Source organism: Sinohyriopsis cumingii, chromosome 14, assembly GCF_028554795.1.
Source record: "Sinohyriopsis cumingii isolate HCF-2022 chromosome 14, ASM2855479v2, whole genome shotgun sequence".
NCBI classification, from domain to species: Eukaryota; Metazoa; Mollusca; class Bivalvia; order Unionida; family Unionidae; genus Sinohyriopsis; species Sinohyriopsis cumingii.
The window spans coordinates 77,169,396-77,186,614 of record NC_142974.1 but is presented as its reverse complement, the minus strand read 5'-3'; the positions used below and the strand labels follow the sequence as shown (position 1 = coordinate 77,186,614).

At 37.4% G+C, this 17,219-nt stretch overlaps 1 protein-coding gene across 1 annotated transcript in view; it reads right to left on the bottom strand.

Annotated features, from left to right (window-relative positions):
* LOC149784193 (proton-coupled zinc antiporter SLC30A2-like) overlaps window positions 1–15,790 on the bottom strand; it is a 76,642-nt gene extending 60,852 nt beyond the window's left edge. The window contains exons 1-3 of the mRNA XM_089932265.1: window positions 15,552–15,790; window positions 10,222–10,304; window positions 1,582–1,692 (exon numbers count right to left, since the gene is read on the bottom strand). Coding sequence (XP_089788391.1) covers window positions 1,582–1,692; window positions 10,222–10,304; window positions 15,552–15,586 — 229 coding nt within the window. The 5' untranslated portion in view covers window positions 15,587–15,790. The remainder of the gene's footprint in view (window positions 1–1,581; window positions 1,693–10,221; window positions 10,305–15,551) is intronic.
* Between the last annotated feature and the right edge of the window lie 1,429 nt (window positions 15,791–17,219).

Sequence of the window (17,219 nt, the reverse complement as noted above, 5' to 3'; positions counted from 1 at the left end):
TACTATCTGTATATGAATACTATCTATATATGAATAATATCTATATATGAATGCTATCTGTATCTGTATATAAATACTATCTGTATATGAATACTATCTATATATGAATACTATCTGTATATGAATACTATATATATATATATGAATACAATCTATATCTGTATATGAATACTATCTGTATATGAATGTTATCTATATATGAATAATATTTATATAAAGGATATTTCCCTTTTATTGTGACATATTACAGGTTGATGACTTATTTACTGGAATTAATGATCGAGTTGTGAAACAGGTGTTTTCACTGTTTTCCACTCACAACTTCAAGTACTCCACTAACAATTTTGGGTACTCAAGGAAATTTCATGGTCCGATAGTCATCTATTCAACTGCATGTTTTAATTACAGGTTTAGTTTACAATTCAAAATGATCGTTTTCGCGGGTTTTAAAGTATACGTTATGCTCAAAGATTGTAAATGCTTTTAGAAATTATTACTATAAACATGGTGTCCAGAAAATCAAAAAATCTAGATCTCTCCATTAATGACTACAGATAACAAGTTGTCTTTTTACGTATTCCATGCACAATAAAGTCTTACGCACGATCCTCATTTTCGATAAACATTTAAAAAGTTTGTAATTACGTAAAAGCTTATAAATAGGACGGACCGTTACATATGCATGTACGTTTATACTTATTCTGGTTTGAAAAGTTGAAAACGTATTAAAATGCTTTGACATACTCTATTCATTTTTAAGCGTAACTGAAAACTGCAGACGTCACAAAACGGATAGTCACTCTCAAGCAAAGACAGGAAATGTTGATGATGACCTGCCCATTTTCCTTCTCATTAGAAAGCTTGTGTTCGTTCTTCAAACAATTCCTGTGTTCTATATTTAGGTGGACCACTCAATTTGTAAGCAATAAATAAACTTGAAACAACTAACTACTGTTCTCCATTGCCATCTCACACCTACTACAGAATGATGGGAGGTTTTGTCAAAGCATCTGTAACTGTGAGAGCTCTGTTTAGTTACCTTACTATACCTGATTCAGATAGTACACCTTTTCCACTGTACGCAGGCAGAATATTTACTATTGTGGGTTGTTGTTGTTCTAGGGTTTAACGCCATTTTTCAGCGCAAGATAGGCTGTAAGTGGCGGCCAGTATAACTGGTGGAGGAAGAACCCTGGAAAACCCAGGGAAGAACCACAAACCCACGAGAAGCTACTGGCAGGCTTTCCCACGTAACCACACTAGCCAAGCCTTGAACTCGAACCCACGCAGACAGAGGTGAGATGGCAGTGATCCGGAACGGTAAGCGCTTTAGACCACTCGGCCACTCGGGGTCCCCTACTTTTGTGGGTATAATAGATGTTACGCAGAAAACGTATAACACGTTAGGTCTTTTGGTCATCACCTTTGAAGTCAAATGTAATACTGTTGGATATAAAAGTTGTGTGAAAAAGGCTTGTTATGATAAGAAGAAAATTGTAGGAGATAACCAAATCTAACATTATGCATCGAATAAATTCAAATTTTGCTAAAATTGCCATGTTTAGATACTTTTACGCTTACCAATTATTTCTCCGATCATGAAAATTAACGACAACAGACAAGCAATCAGTAGCTTTCTTCTGGCATTTCGGTCAATGTCTGGGACTTTCTTTCCCTTATGACAATGATCTCCTGCAATAAAAGAGATATATTATAAATATTTGTAATAGATCGTAGATTAAGACCGATTATAATGACGTGGAGATAGATCAAAGATTAAGACTAAATGTAATGATATGTATATAGATCAAAGATAATTATAATGACGTGGAGATAGGTCATAGATTAAGACTGAGTATAATGACGTGGAGATAGATAAAAGATTAATACTAATTATAATGACGTGGAGATAGATCATATATTAATGCTAATTATAATGATGTAGAGATAGATCATAGATTAAGACTAATTATAATGACGTGGATATATATATATATATATATATATATATATATATATATATATATATATATATATATATATATATATATATATACTGATTATAATGCTGTGGAGATAGATCATAGATTAAGACATTATAATGATGTGGAGATAGATTGTTTAAATGTGGAGATAGATCACAGATTACAGCTTAAGACTTACTATAATGACGTGGAGATATATGAACATAAGTAATATCCAATTTGAATGAAATATATGACATTTATCAAGATTTGCAGAAAGCAAACTGAACGTATCAACTTTTGATTGTTTTAGAAATGATATAGAGCATTCAAGAAGAAAGACACCTGCATGTACAAGGCCCTGATCTCGTTTACCTGATGATCAGCAGTAATTCCTTTAGTCTCTGATACCAATACAATCTTATTAAAATCAAGATTTCCAGTCTAACGGAGATCCGACAGACACCGATATGAAGTCATCTTTAACTGACCTTTGATTCACCAATCAATTTACAGCTTTCAAATTTATGAAAGCATAAAACATCATTCACAACATAATGTTTCAAACGATAACTCCCTTAACCAGCTAACATGAAATGCAATGCTGATCGGTTACTAAACCTAAGTGGACCTGGAATTCCAATGGGCACCGGAATATGTACCTTAATTGGTCAATGCATGTCAGATCTCCGCATCGTACGTATAGGCTAATTCTAATCAGACTCAAACTATTAATAGGAAATGTGACTTTAACTGAAACCAGACTGCGTGTATGGTCCTATACGGACGCATCATGTGAACATACCTGTGTCAGACAACAATCGTGAAGGAAGGAGAAGTTTAAAAGTAGACTTATAATGCTTGCAAGACTCCATTACCATATTATTTTTACCACATCTGATTGTACTGATGAGTGAATCTTACTGTCCGTCACTTTACCATGTCATACTTCGTAAAATCATTCAGCAGAATTTGTATCTAACTAAACAAGCGAAACCAAGCGCGCCATATGTAACCACTAGTTGTTTCTTCTTCTTCTAATTCTGCCATTAGATTCAACAGCTGTTAAGTTTGACACGAGTAATTAGAGTACAGTCTTAATTTGTATCGCTAATTATACCGCTGCCGTACTAACGTTCAACAGATGTAAACATTTTTAACGAGTAATGTGAACACAGTGTCATACTCTTCTCGTACAAGATTTCCCGTTGTCGTCATAACATTCAACAGCTGTTAGGTGCAGTTACGGCTTAATAGAGTCGTTCTGCTACTCAGCGTGCACATGTATCTGCCACAAAACAGGCATAATACATGAACGATTTATTGCAAGGCATTCAGGTACAGGGTAGATGTATGAATTAAATGGACACGTGCAATGGCGATTTTGATGCTGAAAGTGATATTCTGACTGCACTACTTACAGAAAGAAAGAAGTAGTAAAAAGCAAAGATGCGTTCTCAAACGTATTTTTTTTTTAAAAATTAATTAACGGTTAAACGCGCTATATAACGATTTCCACTTCATGCTGGTCTATTTCAGGACTTCTTAGTCAAATGTGTACTTTACTTGATCTGACACAAAAGTGTACATTATTAATAACTAAAATGTTGTTGTTGTTATGGGGTTTAACGCCATTTTTCAGCACAAGATAGGCTATACATGGCGGCCGATATTAATGGTGGAGGAAGAACCAGGGAAAACCCAGGAAAGAACCACCGACCCACGAGAAGCTACCGGCAAGCTTTCTCACATATCCACATTGGCCGAGCCCGAGACTCGAACCCACGCAGACAGAGGTGAGATGGCAGTGATCCGTGACGGAGAACGCTTTAGACCACTCGGCCACTCGGGGCCCCAATAACTAAAATGTAACACTGACCTTTACACCCTCTTGTTTACTGCAAATAAAAGTTCAGTCTCTTGAAATTCAATGGCTACCATCCTATGTTTTAAACTAATAAGTTGCACTGAAATCTTGCGATGGCAAGCTGAATAAACTGCAGTGATTTATGTCACAAAAATGCAAGTAACTAATTTAAATATTAAACAACGTTTTTGACATTCTATATCTGATTCATAGCTCATGATTCCATAGCAACAGAAGTCCAATCATGGGCTACAGCCTATGGGATATATTTTATCTCATAAGTTCAGTCTTCTATGCAATAAAGCATAAAATTTGCCCTCCCCCCCCCCAAAAAAAAAAGAAGAAAAAAAAAGAAGTAGCATACAGAAACAAATTTAGTTGATGCAATGAAAATAGACAAATCAGCTTTGTGGGCATTTTATTTATTCTGACATTGCACAAGCCACATGCGCATGTTGGTGCACTATTTATTTTTTAGCATGCGTCACATAGTCACCTGACATCTATTTATTGCCTAAAGCAAATGGGAGCCGTATTATCAGAAAGCACGACCTGTGTTTGAATGTTGAAATCGGTATCCATCATTACAGCATTTTCTGTGTAAAGTTTCCAACATGCATGCAACTACCTCCGCCATATTAACAATCTATTTTCCACTATGATTTCCTTGTTAGATAATAAACCATGGAATAACATAAGAAATAACGATGAGGGATCCACTACAGTCAACAACGAACAGTCCTTTCATAAAATGGTTGCAGACTTGTACTATAAATTAACACTGTCTTTGACACCAGATGGCACTTGTATTCTCAACCTTGACCACCTGCCTCATCTAAGACGACAACGACTGTTCGGCAGTCCTCTTTAAGTGTCGGGGGTACCAAGGCGCAGTAGCCTTCTCGTGTTGCCGTATGGAGACAGACCCCAAACCGTTCGGCAGTCCTCTCCAAGTGTCGGGGGTACCAAGATACAGTAGCCTCCTCGTGTTGCCATATGGAGACAGAACCCAAACCATTCGGCAGTCCTCTCTAAGTGTCGGGGGTACCAAGATGCAGTAGCCTCCTCGTGTTGCCATGTGGAGACAGAACCTAAACCGTTCGGCAGTCCTCTCTTAAGTCTCTGGGGTACCAAGATGCAGTAGCCTCCTCGTGATGCCATATGGAGACAGAACCAAAACCGTTGATCATATAACTTATCCACTACCTAAATCCATATCTCCATTGTTTTGATTTAGTACCAAGCAGAATTGGTGGCATCCACACCCTGTGTAAGCAGATTGCTGTTGGTTTACATCCTTCATATTCAGCGGTTTCTGTCACGACGGCTGACTACCATTTGCTTTGATGTATTTTCTTCACCTCATCTTTTTAATTTATGATGTGGTACCTATGCGATAAACTCCACTTGCTCCCTTCCATTTTACGCTGATAACTCCAGCACGCCTAGAGGGACCTGTAATAGAATGTACAAAATATTGTTATCACGTGACCCAATCTGAATAGATATATACCGTCTTGATTATGCAGTAGCAATCACTGAGACGAAAACGCTGAATAAAGACGAATGTTGGCTCGAAGAATACAACTCATAAATGACTTTGACAAAGTGGGGCATGATACAAAAATGATTCTTGCACTGACTATTTTTGTGCAAATGTGCTACCTCTCTCTCTCTCTCTTTCTCTCAGAAAGGCAAATGACCACAGCAGGCACACACACAGAGTAATACTGTACGAGTAAATGGTATACTGTAGAGCAAGCTAATTCAAATGACCGGCACACTAACATGCAAGAGGATCATAGCACCCAACTTGGGAGTCTGATGACACAAGACAAGATTTTAGTTGTTTTAATATGACACTGACATCCAAACTCTTCGACTAAGTCTTAACCAGCGATGTTCTAATACAACAATTGCAAGATAAATTTATGCAACGGAAGCAAAGAGACACATGCAAGAATGGGTGTAAAGAAAGCTTGTTGTGCAACACTAGATGGTAAAGTTTGCGACAAAGTTGTATTAGGTCACATAGAAACAAAAATGTTATTTTTAATCGGAGACATTACTGTAGCAAAGGCATTTGGGAGTACGAAAGCAAGACGTATGGCGTTCATTGAGATTGAAGGGGAAACTGTGCGCCTAAAACCACAAGCATTGGTGCCTAATTCAGAGTCATGTATTTGACACAGGAACACCATACTGTGGTCTTGCCATTTATATAGACAGATAGACAGAACATGAACAAAATGAGTATTTTTCTAGACATAAACACCATATCGTGGTGTTGCCACTTAGACAGGACATGAACATAAAGAGTATTCTTTTATATATGAATACCATACCATGATTTTGCCATTTATATAGACAGAACATGAACATAACAAGTATTTTTCCAGACATGAACATAAAGAGTATCTTTCCGGACATGAAAATAAAGAGTATCTTTCCAGACATGAACATAAACAGTATCTTTCCGGACATGAACATAAAGAGCATCTTTCCGGACATGAAAATAAAGTGTATCTTTCCAGACATGAACACTATATTACGTATTCTATCAATTTGTATGGTAATCATCTAAAGAAGTACCTGATCTGCTAAGAAAACAGAGACCATGAACTTCAGTCACGTGACAAAAGTACTGAATAGTGTAGCTGCAGCAATTGCTCTTCAAAAATTCAAATTATTCACTTTCCTATTATACAATATATCCATCCATAATTATACACATGTATCTGATTTTTATTATACAATGAATCAGTTCTTTAGTATAGAAATGTATCTTATTTTATTTATTCAATGTATCCATTCATCATTACACACATGTATCTCTTTTCATTATACAATGTTTCTGCTCTTTATTGTACAAATGTATTTTTTCACAATTTATATGCTCTTCATTACTAGATGTATCCGCATTTCATTATACGCATGCATCCGCTTCGCATTCGAGAATGTATCTAATATTCATCATATAATAATGCAAATTATTGTTGTTGTTGTTGTTGTGGTGGTGCTTAACGACATTTTTCAGCACACGATAGGCTATACATGGCGGCCAGTATTAATGGTGGAGGAAGAACCCGGGAAAGAACCAGCGAACACGAGAAGCTACTGGCAAGCTATCTCACATACCCACATTGGCTGAATCTGAGACTCGAACCGGCGAAGACAGAAGTGAGATGGCAGTAACGGAGAGCGCTTTAGACCACTCGGCCACTCGGGGCCCCAATAATAATAATAATAATAATAACTGGTACAAATTTGGCAAGTTAAGGGCAACAAAAATGATTATTTTCTCACGTAAATTATGTTTGATGAGAGTCTCTATTGATGACATCTGACATCAATTAGTTCTGCTAGAAATGCTGAGGTGCATTTCCAAGTAACCAACTAACGTTAACTTTGCTATGCAGTAACAGGAATTGTACAAAAATGTGTGCTCCACAAGAACTGTTGCTCCAAATAGTAAAACTATGAACAGGGCGATTTTAGTAGAGAAAAAAAAACAAAAACAAAAAAAAAAAAAAACACCAAGTTGAAATCCTCATTTACAAATAACCATGTTATCATGTAATAAAGTATTTATATATAGCGAAAGGTACGTCTATTAGGAATTTAATTCTATGATAAAGGGTCTGCATCAATTGTCTCATTTGATTGATAATTCTACTCAGTGTGTTTCGTAGTTGCAGACAAAAACTGAACTGTACGTGCTAATGTTTCATTGAATTAATTCAAAATATACTGTACAGAGCCGATATTAAATAACGATCGTGTGGTAACTGGTTCTCTGACAACTGGTGCAGACCTTATCCAAGTGTCTGTGATGCATCACTGATGGTGCGGGAATAGTCGTCGTTTGTGACTGAGAAAGCAATAATAAAAAACGACAAGGCATAGGGGCGTGTGTATGTGTATGTGCATGTGTGTGTGTGTGTGTGTGTGATTTGGATTTTAACGTAGCTTTTTAAAAAAAATCAGTCATATCGCTGCGAAGTCTGCAGCGTGACGGTTTATAGTGATGTCTAGCACTGGGGCATCATGCCGCAGACATGGAGCATGATTTCCCACCCAGTAAAATATCCTGACACCAGACGGACCAGTCCTAACACTAACCTCTTTATGCTGAGTGCCTAGCGAGGCAGCCGTTTGTACCATTTTTATAAATCTTTGATATGACTCGGCCGGGGTTCGAATCCGCGACCTTCCTCATCCGAGGCGGACGCTCCAACCACTAGGCCACCGGAGCGGTCATTTGTGAATAAGAAAGCAACAACAACAAACTAAAAAAAAAAAGAAAAAGCATAGGTGTGTGTGTGTGTGTGTGTGTGTGTGTGAGATTTAGATTTTTAACGTAGCTTTAACAAAAAATTCAGTCATATCATTAAGAAGTCTGCAGTGTGGCAGTTTATAGTGATATCTAGCACTGGGGCATCACGCGGCAGACAAGTAGCATGATGTCCCACCCGGTCACAGTATCCCGACACCGGGCCGACCAGTCCTGACATTAACCTCTTAATGCTGAGCGACAAGTGAGGCAGTTACTGGTACCGTTTTTATAAGTCTTTGACATGACTCGGCAAGTGTTCGAACCAACGACCTCCCGCATCCGTGGCGGACGCTCCAACCACTTAGGCCATCGAAGTGGTCCCGAATCGTACGTAAAGAATATAGTACGACCTAATCGAATTAAGTATTGAGACTTACTAATGTATGTGTCTAGAAAAGTGGATGCCTGAAACAATTTTCTTACCTTTTGCGAATCGGCTGATGATGACTGTTTTTCGCTAGTATCCTGTCTCCTGAAGCTAGGTGACTGCGACTTGGAATACGTCATCGACTGCGATCTCTACAAATGGTATTCGGACGGGGCTGACTATTCCTGGGAGACATCAGTACGATTGACCAAAAATTGATACGTTTTAGTGAATTTTCGAAAACAACCGATCAGTTCCATGTAGGCATTATAGGATTGTGGACTATAAGCAAGACTTACCTGCCTCTGAAATTGAAAAGGCTGACAATGTAAAAAAACACCACCACCACCCCAAAAAAATACGCAACTTTGAAGCCGAAGTTTTGACAACGGAAGTGCTCCAATGAGCAAGGGCAATATTTTCCGTTTTGGAAAAGCATGCGTTAAAACACTTTTAAGAAGAATTTTAGTTGGTTTAAATTACAATCAAGTCATAGATTACTTTGACCCCAGCAAGTCATCACAGCAAAGCAATGCAAACGAGCAGATTATAAACTATTTTGTTGGGATTTTAACACACATAAGTGTCCGCCAAGCTTGTCGGCGTAGGGATAATATCTAAAATTGGACAGTAAATCGCTAGAATTGAGACCTATAATTTGCGGCGATGATGCAAAGTGAACAGGATTGAACTCAACGTTATCAATATTGATATGGATGTGAGCGAAAATAACGTTTGGAACTTTCCAGACAGATGACCTAAAATTAAGTTGATGTACCGCTTGCCATCATGGGCATGCTGTTAATTAAACGTTAATGACGAAAGACTGGTTTACACTGAATAAAGATGAAACTTGAATACAAAATATCACTAACAAAGAACCTGTCAGTTTTTTCAGCTAGCAATTTACTAACATATTCAAGTACCCTTCCGCTTGATTATACCACGACATATCTTAAAACAGGACAAGCATAGAGATTAAAAATTGCACAAAATATAACCATTTCATTCTTCAATAATCTATAACATAAATGTGGCAATTTGGGTCTCTAACACTATCATCATGTTCGTGTTTAGAAACCAACAGGACTTTCTTTGCTAACACGACCGCTATACTTGCGTGGGCGAATCTGTTTTTATACATCAGGGGTGGTTTTCTTAATCCTCTGCGATAACTGTCGAATAATTCCGTAAATTTTCGTAACTTCGGGCGTTACATTTTTTAAAATCTATGTACATAGGAGTTACATATTTTATTTTCTTCAACTTTAATATCAGGAGTCTGAACTCTTTTATGATGAAATACTTATAACCAGGAACCTGAGCACATTTATGTAGAAATATTAATTACTAAGAATCGGACCCTTGTATATAGAAATACTTATTACCAGGAACCTGAACCCTTTTATGTAGAGATAATTATAACCAGGAATCTGAACTTTTTAAATATAGAACTTCTTATAACCAGAAAACTGAACCCTTCGATGAAGAAATACTGCCTATGCTACATGACATGTCGCCATCTGGTTTTATGGTGACTAGTATAAATCTGGCGAATATAACAGATTTGGTTAAACCTACTGCCTATTGCCGACAATCACGGCAATAACATATCTGGAACTTTGGTAGTAGCTCTCATACATAGCTATATAAAACTAAACAAACATGCTATTACAGCTAATATTACCATATTCTTTCGAACTGGAATCACTTTCTGAGTGTGAGTTTTCATCCGATGTGTGATTCCCTTCGCCTGTTGTACCAGCATATCTGAAGAAGAAAACAAAAACAAAGATTTTTTTTTTATTGTGTGGAACAGAATTTCAAGAAATCCAAGATAAGATCGTTTCTTCGTTTTAACTGACATGGGGGAAAATCCATCTCCGATGCTCTTGAGCGATAGGAATATTCTAAGGTGGACAACATGGCGGCCATGTTAGATTAAAAATCAGTACCATTTTAATTTAGGACCAACAATAAATCGTAACAAGCCATTTCGTGAAAACCCCTTTCCAAGAAAACAAAACAACATTTCAAGATGTCAGTCTATGTGGCAATATCAGATGTAAGATTGCCTCCATTTTGAGTTGAAACCTGCTAGAAGGCTTGTTGGTGGAAACTCGATGTGAATATGACCATCCATGTCAAGGTGGAGCAACCATTAACCCTGTTTTTTCTTTTCTTATTGCATGTCAGATCAGCATCTTTTATATATACGCCCAACTAGACACGATCAAAAGCAATTCTGTGAAAACCCCATCTTAATATGACTATCCATTCAGCAGGCGGGGCGATAACAATGTCTTAATGATGGCGCTAATGGCAACCATATTGTATGTCATGTCGGCACCATTTGCATTTAGGAATCAGTCGACATAATTTAAAAGTCTTGGGATCGAAACAAACAAGAAGAATAAATTGTCGATATCACTTTCTGCCCAGGTGGAGTAGAGATTACAAGATTTCCCATTATGGCCACGGTGTTATCATACGTTATAATCGTGCCCTCGGGAGAGGAGAGCTGTTGGATATGTTGAATATGTCGCATCATATCAGAGAAAGCTTTCGTTAATCTTTTCATCCTTTAATATAATTTCTCAATGCTTCCTTGTACAACGACTATATTACTGTCTCTTGATCTGTATATCCCATCCCATCTATTAGAACTTGTACAAATGGTACATTTCTTAGAGTTGATTAATCCCATCTTTCATTGCTTTGATCTTGTCATATAAGACAGTAATATATAAAACATTAGACCGTTTTCATATATATAGGAATAATTTAACTCACACTTATTTTATTTTGATTTTCATCTTTTTCTTCTTCTGTGAATCATTTATGTATAAACTGTGCCAAAGGAATTGCTTTATGAGTCACTTTATCATACCAAAATTGAAATTATGTACAATTTTTTTAATTATACATCTGGATTTTGTACTTGACCTTGTCTAAACTCAAGGATCGCTCCTTTGGCTAAGAACGGTAATAACAACTATCTCGCTAGGTGCTCAGCTTTAAGAGGTTAGTGTTAGGACTGGTCAGCCTGGGTCAGGATAATGTAACTGGGTGGGACGTCATGCTATATGTCTGCGGCATGATGCCCCAGTGCTAGACATCACTATAAACTGTCCCACTGCAGACATCGTAGCGATATAACTGAAAAATTGTTAAAGCTATGTTAAAAATACAAATCACACACACACGCTCTAAAATCAAGTTAATGGTCTCCCCGACCCTTGAGGTTCTCTATGATTATGGATTAAATACTCATTTACATTTACATTATTAATGTAAGCATGTTTACTTGAATGTGAATTGAAGATACAGTCTTGATTCTGATCTTAGAAACTTCTAGAAGGGAAAATTCCATTAAGTTGACAAAGTATTTTCAGAACATGGTAATCGGGACCTAGGTGAGTTAGATGGGTATATCATCTTATTTTCCTAGGTCAAATAGAGGGGTATATAATCTTGTTTACCTAGAAAATTATTCATTCTTGCCTTAACATCGGAAGCAAATACGTCTTATTGTTGTGTTCAGCTTTTTATTTGAGTTTCGTTTATTTATTCAAATTATCATTACCTGGAATTACAAAGTGCTCAATAGTACTGTCGGACTAGAACATTAATTTGAATTATAGTGAATTCAGACAAGCACATTTTGGATTATATTATTATGATACATAAAATGACTGTAGGCACGTTGCCACACTATGACATTGCTATTTTAGCACGTTTGAGACTACAGACATATCAACAACTTCAATATTGAACTTGTATGACTCTTTGGGATTTAATTCACAATACTGTAAGTTCTTTTTTAAATTTTTATATTGCATTATAGGGAAATAAATTTTTGGCAAATTTTCAAAATCTTGTTGGTTTTCGCTCTTTTCTGTTATTTAGTTTAAGATCATAAAGTCTTAGCAAGACATTTCACTGTTTGTTGAATGGGTTGTAAATATTGTTGTATTTCTGGTATATCCCTGTGTTTCTCCATAACAGTTGGGAACGCTTGTAGAACATTTAGTATCTCATTTGATCTCTTAGATCAATGGCGAATTTCCACACACTAATCAATAGTTATGTATGAAAATAATGATAAAAAATATTAATAATCTCCGTTTTCTAAATGAATTTAATATGGCACACAATTTCATCGCAATCCTTTCCGCTTGCCGTTCCCCTCCCCTCTCATGCATAAAGGACAAAATACGCAGAAATATGGAGTGAGAGACAAAAAGAATTTGGGCTGGATGAAAACCTTGAAACGGAACACCGAGTAACCTACAATAATATGGTTCGTTGTAACGGTATGTCTACACCTTTCGTGGGATTTATCGACATGTTTATATAATCAATGATACAATGTTGCAATATCCTGTCGACAATATACGGTAAATTTCAAGGGTACAAGGCACAACTACTGTAATATATTTAATGCTTTATTGCTTTTGTTATAGTTTCTTAAAACTATTATAATGTTCTAAGCACCGATTATTATTAATTAAATATGAAAATACCCAAAAGCGCCGCCCCTTCTCTCTCTCTCTCTCTCTCTCGCCTTAGAGACCATATTTTAGCGTTAAAGTATATGTAAAAAAGGCACCAGATGTTTATTTTTTAGAGAGGCCAGGATTGTTCTTCAAATTACAATTGTAAATTGACACATAAAATATACACATATGTGTATATGTCTCCATAAATTCCCTGGTTATGAAAATTAAAAAAAACAACAACAAAAAGTCAAGTAGATTTACATAATAATTCAATAAAATCTTGGGCACAACATTTGAGAAAATTTTAACACACAAGTCCAAATCTTCAACAGAGATTTGTGGACACATAGAACATGCAAATCGCTGATTATAAGCACAATACATTTCCTATGGGGCTTTAGTGTCCCAATCGTGCTTTGTCAGTTTTCATATGTCAATGATACAAGGTTATATCATATTTATAAAAAAAAAAAAAAAAAAAATACAGTGACCATTTATGTATTGGATGCATTGGATTTAGGCTTAAAAAAAAAACGAAAATAAATAAATAAATAAACCCCCCCCCCAAAAAAAACCCACGGTGCAGTGGTGGTTTTCGCGTATAAAGATATATACTTTGAAAGACTTCCTTCTGTGAACGTATTCTTTCAAATAATATATGCAGTGACTTCCAAACTGAGGTGACACACTCTTTAATTATGCAAAGATTTTTTTAAAACAAGATTCTGCATAATGTCAAGCATATTTCACTCCCACACTTCTTTGTACAACTAGCTTAATTAATTTGATCATACAATAGCTTCTTTTAACAGCAAGCTAAATTTGTCAGAAGACTGCATAATTGTCTTATAATAATGCACTTTCTCGTGATTGCATCACCCCTCCTCTCCAATATCTCGCCCATTATGTACACTTAAGTTTATCCAACCAATCTAAACAAAGAAAAGAACACACACACCCAAACAAACAAAAACTGCCTTCGAATGAGTCAACCATATGTGATACCGTTCCAACAACCACTGATGTGATATAGATTTTCAATGGGTCATTGGCTTCCACATTATTTATAACCCCCCCCCCCCACACACACACACACCTTACGGGCAATTTCGGCATCCACTGTGCGCACTGAACTATCCCAACCACCTTCAAGCGAATTTTATTCAGGCATTGTACTTTCAACGGGACTTAACTAGTCGTAATGGTATGTAGTTCGGTTTCAGTGGCGCTCCAGGTTTATTTTGGTAATTATACACATTATAGATCTTCATGTAGGTTGCCATAAAAGTGAAATCTGTTGATTCAAATCGCAGATTTGTATTCAGAGGAGTCTGTCATACACTGGTTCATTTGCAAGTCATTAAAGGGCTAACTCTCTTGATGATCGCTGGAGAATAGTAATTTACAGATATGCATATGTTCAGGTGATGAAAATAATAGTGTTTTTAAATGCATAAAAAGCTGAGGGCCTGATTGCGTTCACAAGATTATGAATCAGACGCACGGACGGACGGACGTAATGACGGTGAATGTAGGGAGAAAACCCCCAACTCAGAACAGATAGCTAAGGCTCATGGCTAACATGTGTATCCGACTACGCAGCTAATTTGTCTATCGAATACATGTGTATCTAATTTGCCTTTCCAATACCCGTGTATCTAATTTGCCTATCCAATACCTGTGTAGCAAAACATGCCTATCCAAATGCACGTGTAGCAAATTTGCCTACTCAGTAGCTGTGTAGCTAACTTGCTTAGCCAACGCCGTAGCTACATTGCCTATCCAACACGTGTAGCTAACTTTCCATTTCAAAACCACAGCCAACTTGCCTATCCAACAAGTTTAATAGACGTACAAAACACCCGAAGCATGTTCCTGAAATAATTTCGCTGGTGTACACCTATGAAGAAGATCATCTACATGTGTGTGTGTGTGTGTGTGTGTTTTATTTATTTTATTGCAGAAATGGTTGTAAAGGCAAATGCAATGAAAACAAAGTTGGGAAGAAATAGTGGGTGGCAAGTCAAAGAGACGGGGGGGTGGGGGTGGGGGGGGGAGGGTTAGACCAAAATAGTGGCTACCTCCTTCATTGGCACATTGTCTTCCTTCTCTTGCAAATCGGGCTCTAACTACATCATGTACTACTCTGGTAAAATATACTTGATTGGACAAGGACTATCTTGACCGTTGTCAATTTATAAATGAAAGTTGGTTATAGATGCGTGCTTACTGTATTAATAATTGTCTTGCTCCCAATGAAAAGCCAATCGTAGAGCTGACCATGGTCTGGCTTGTTAGCGGTGGCAGCGGCCGCTCCAAAGCACTTTATGGCTGGCATAATTGTTTTTCATAAATACTTCCTATTACTGACTTAAGCTTCGCACCCATAACATACGTGCGTAACTTAGATTGTGACTGATACATTCATATACAGTTCTCATCCAGTCTTAGTGTTCTTATTCCCTAAATATCAGTTTATATGCATTTAATTAAAACTTCCATTCAGTGTACTTACCCAGAATTCTCTGCACCATTCTTCATTGTCTTCATCCTTGGGAGTGTAGAAAAATATGATGTCCCTTACCACGAAGTGTGCCCACAAGAATAACTAACATCAATTATTCCCAATGCTGTTCATGTGAAATAAGGTACACAGCCAACAGTAGGTGTCACTGAAGGCAAACCTGTACATACTGAACGCATTTCATAGTCCGCTTGTCATCACATCAGTGAGTGTAAAGTCGCATACTGTATACAACAGCATTTACCCATGGCTGTTCAAATGCACGTATATAGTCAGTTTGCTGGCCAATTACTGGCATAATAATAATAATAATAATAATAAAAGAAAATTAACAAGCTGCCGTTATAATATCAGTATTTAACGGTGAGGTATAACATACATTTACAAATGATCAGACATAAATAAATACTTATGTGGCGGACATTCAGCATGATAACTAAGGAAAATTAACTGGGTATATCGTCAGGTCATAGAGTGTTTTCAACATTTTGTATGCGCATTATTACCTTGTGATTCACCTTCAAGTGAGTACAAATGTCACGTTAGAAAGTAGTTTTAGAGTTAACAAATGATACTTATTACAAAATTCTTTATCAAATGCATGTGTTTCTTCTTTCGTATGAAATTACTGGAATGCTTATCAAATGCGATAGTATATATGCCGTATGTGCTCGCTTATAAGACGATTCCAACTGCAAACTGCACACTGTGCCGGCAGATCTGTGTCTGTGAAGTTCGTTAGAAGTAATCAGTAGAGCAAACAGCATAGATCCTGATCTGCAAGCCCATTTTGCTACGGCAGATCAGGGTCTTTATATTTTTCAGTTGACTTTTGAGCGAATGGATACTGTCTTTTACTGATGAACTAGGGGTCCCCGAGTGGCCTAAAGCGCTCTCCGTTACGGATCACTGCCATCTCACCTCTGTCTGCGTGGGTTCGAGTCTCAGATTCAGCCAATGTGGGTATGTAACAAAGCTTGCCAGTAGCTTCTCGTGGGTCGGTGGTTCTTTCCTGGGATTTCCGGGGTTCTTCCTCCACCATTAATACTGGCCGCCATGTATAACCTATCGTGTGCTGAAACATGGCGTTAAAACCCCACAACAACAACAACAACAACTGATGAACTACACCTGACAAAGGCTTAACTAGGAATACGGTCACTATCAGCATCGATACACCCAAAAGTTTGCTGTATGTTTTCTTCACATGGAATCAAGAGATTGTGGACTGGCATGCATAATGTTTGAAATCTGATTACAGCGATTTACAAGTCAACTTACAGCACCGCTCCGGTGGCCTAGTGCTTTGAGCGCGTGCCCCGGATGCGGGAGGTCGCGGGGGCGATCTCTGTGCCGAGTCATATCAAAGACTTACAAAAATGGTACTAATAGTTGCCTCGCTTGGCGCTCAGCATCAAGAGGTTAGTGTTAGGACTGGTCGGCCTGGTGTCAGGATAATGTGATTGGGTGGGACATCATGCTACATGTCTGAGGCATGATGCCCAAGTGCTAGACATCACTATAAATTGTCACACTGCAGAAAATTGTCAGAGCTACGTTAAAAAGAGAGTACTTCAGACTCGGACTACTCGGCCACATGGGGACCCCTAACTGCAGCGGGTTGACAAGCGAAGCGTGACTGACAACGCAAAGTCGAAA